This window comes from Mus caroli, chromosome 15 (genome assembly GCF_900094665.2).
Source record: "Mus caroli chromosome 15, CAROLI_EIJ_v1.1, whole genome shotgun sequence".
NCBI lineage: Eukaryota > Metazoa > Chordata > Mammalia > Rodentia > Muridae > Mus > Mus caroli.
In genome coordinates this window covers 60,576,550-60,579,503 of record NC_034584.1, presented here as the reverse complement: position 1 = coordinate 60,579,503, position 2,954 = coordinate 60,576,550, and the positions used below count along the sequence as shown (strand labels likewise).

Below are 2,954 nucleotides of genomic sequence, written 5' to 3'. Positions count from 1 at the left end.
GGGCTTACTCATTGCTGCTGGGCTCAGGGTTGGGCCTCAATGAGGAGTCACTAAATGAGTAAGTATAAGATGTAACCCAGAAGAAGGGGTTCTGATGCCCAGCCAACCGGTACAGTAGTAACTATCTTTGCTGCTTTGTAAGTGTGTTGTTTCCCTCAAATGTACCCTAATACTAATCTGCATCAACACATATGGGTTATGGAAAATCACTAAGGATGGGAGAAAATGTTGCTAGGCATCAGAAAGGAGATTTGTATCTTATCATTGCATCTCTTTAGCCAACTGGACTCACATGAACCGACGAGCACACTTCCCAGTGCAAATGTCGTTAAAATCTCATACATACGTACATAATACATACATACATACATGAGCTCATATTAAGGGGAGGCAGAATGTAGGTCATGTAGAGTGTCAGATGTCAACCTAAAGGATTTAAATTTTAACATACCTACAACAGAAAGTACTCACATTTTATGCACAGTCTCAACCCTGCTAAAACCCCTACTGATTAGAGGTATGATGCAGTGCTCATCCACTCCAAGGAAGAAGGGTGTATGTGTGTGTGTGTGGTTGTTGTTGTTGTTGTTGTTGTTATTGTTTTGTATTTTTAAACACAGAGCCTGAGGAGCCCTGGAGGATCCTCACAATTGATTAGCCTGACACTTTCCTCCAAGTACCACAGATGTGGGACACACAGGGCCTAAAGAGGGCACCTGAAGAAATAGTACTAAGAATTTTTAAAATTATAATTATATATGTGTATGGTGTGTTTTGATCAGATTCACTTTTTTACTCTTCATGTTGGATACCTTCTTTACAACTAGTCTCTCTCCTTATCTTCTGTTTCTCTCTCTCTCTCTCTCTCTCTCTCTCTCTCTCTCTCTCTTTCTCTCTCTCTCTCCTTCTCCCTCTCCCTCTCCCTCTTCCTCTCTCTCTCTCCATCCATCCATCTATCTATCTGACGATTGTTGCTCTCCTAGTTTAACTAAAATTGCTTGTCTGTGCATGGATGGGGAGCAATATTCACACAACTCCTCACTGCCCACACCATTACCTCATTAACTGTCAGTAGCACTCCAAGGAGTAGTAGTGCCCTGGAAATCCCTCTAAGAAGGAGTCTTTTCATAGCCTTCTGGGGTAAGGTCCTTTTATCTGTCATCCCATTTTTAAGATGCTGAGGCTTATAGACACAGGGCAGACCCTGAAATAAAGCTAGATAGTGTGACCCTAGTTTTTAGATCTCGGGACCCCCCTCCTTTTTTTCAGATGGGAACCCTGGGACCAAGGCAGGGTTGTGGTAGAAGCAAGTTCTGTGGCTGAAGATAGCCTGTCTGAAGGCTATCTTCATGGGGAAGAGGCCTGGGACACTGGGCGACTGGGAGTAGAGTTTCACAGACACAAGCTAGGAGGCTCCAGAGCAGTGGTTCTCAACCTTCCTAAAGCTGCAACCCTTTAATACAGTTCCTCATGCGGTGGGGACTAGCATCCACAAAACTACTTTGTTGTTTCTTCTTAACTGTAATTTTGATACTGTAATGAATCATAATGTAAATATCTGACATGCAAGATATCTGATATGTGACTCCCCAAGGGGTCAAGACCCACAGCTGAGAACCACTGTTTCAGAGGCACCCCCTCCCCCCACAGCTTTGTCTCTCTTTATTCCCAATTGCCTCCTGTACCTTGTCAGTGAAAACCCTCCTCTTTGCTTCCTAGGACTTGAAAGTGACTTCCTGGCTGTGCTGACTGACTACCCATCTCCTGACATTAGCCCCCCAATATTCCGGAGAGGAGAGAAACTGCGTGTGATTTCTGAGTGAGTGAGCCTCTCAAAACAAGTGTGATCCTCTAAACATGACTAACCCATCAGAGTTCCAGATCTAGTCAGTTGTCCAGTTCTACACAGGTGCTGGTCCTACTGTGAGGTGAGAAATTTAGTCCCTGCTGTGGCCTGCCCTCCCAGGACCTTACAGCCTCCAGTGGCACCCTTAGAATACACAGGGTGATGTTATGCACTAGGGCATGCTGGGAGGAGAAGCAGAATCCAAAAGCATTGTATATGATAACAGCAGTGCCTGTGTTCCTGCCATTGTCTTTAAGTATAGGTTTGAACTGCCTATAACACATGCTAAGGGCTCTGTGTACTTCAATTAAGAGTCTAATTGATCTAGACAAGCAAATGGATGTTTGGTTATACTTGAGGGAATAAACCAGTACAGGAAGTTTTTGTTTTTGAAACTCTTCAATCATGCATATCAGCTGAGGAAATGAACTGTTGGTCCCCCAGGGGTGGCACTGTCAGCATGTGAACAGGTTCCCCTGTGAGCACGTAACTTGTGACGAGAGATGTCTGCTGGGTATATATATAGGCTTTAAAAGCTAAATTTTGTGGTTGGGAAAATAGTTCTATTGGTAAAATGCTTGCTGAGTAAGCATAAGGACCTGAGGTTAACCCTTGGAGCACCCCCTCCAAAAGTTGGACATGATAGCATATACACCTATAATCTCAGTGTTGAGAAGAAAAAATAAGCCTTACTGCTGGCCAGCCAGTCTAGCCTGCTTAACAACTTCCAAGCTAGTGAGAGGTGCTATCACTAAAACAAATATGGGGCCAGCTACATGGCTCAGCATGTAAAGGTGCTAGGTGCACAAGCATGGTGACCTAAGTTTGATCCTCCAGACCCATGTAAAGATGAAAGGAGAGGAATAACTATATAGAATTGTCCTTTATGCATATTATGGTAAGCATTTGCCCCATCCCGAACATCATTCACATGCAGAAATGTACACACACACACAGATGAATATTTTCAGTGATTTGAAAAATAAAACAAGGTGGACAGTATCCCTAGAAATGACAACCAAGATTCACGTTTGGCATTCACATGCACACATGTGACAATCACAACATACCATCTCTCTCTCTCTCTCTCTCTCTCTCCCTCTCCCTC

General features: G+C 43.8%; 2 protein-coding genes across 2 annotated transcripts in view; one reads left to right on the top strand and one right to left on the bottom strand.

Annotated features, from left to right (window-relative positions):
• Tg (thyroglobulin) overlaps positions 1-2,954 on the bottom strand; it is a 180,146-nt gene that overhangs the window by 57,348 nt on the left and 119,844 nt on the right. The window lies entirely within an intron of this gene.
• The window catches only part of Sla (Src like adaptor), a 21,262-nt gene that overhangs the window by 6,376 nt on the left and 11,932 nt on the right, over positions 1-2,954 (top strand). Inside the window, exon 2 of the mRNA XM_029469946.1 lies at positions 1,720-1,822. Within this exon, the coding sequence (XP_029325806.1) occupies positions 1,720-1,822 (103 nt within the window). The remainder of the gene's footprint in view (positions 1-1,719; positions 1,823-2,954) is intronic.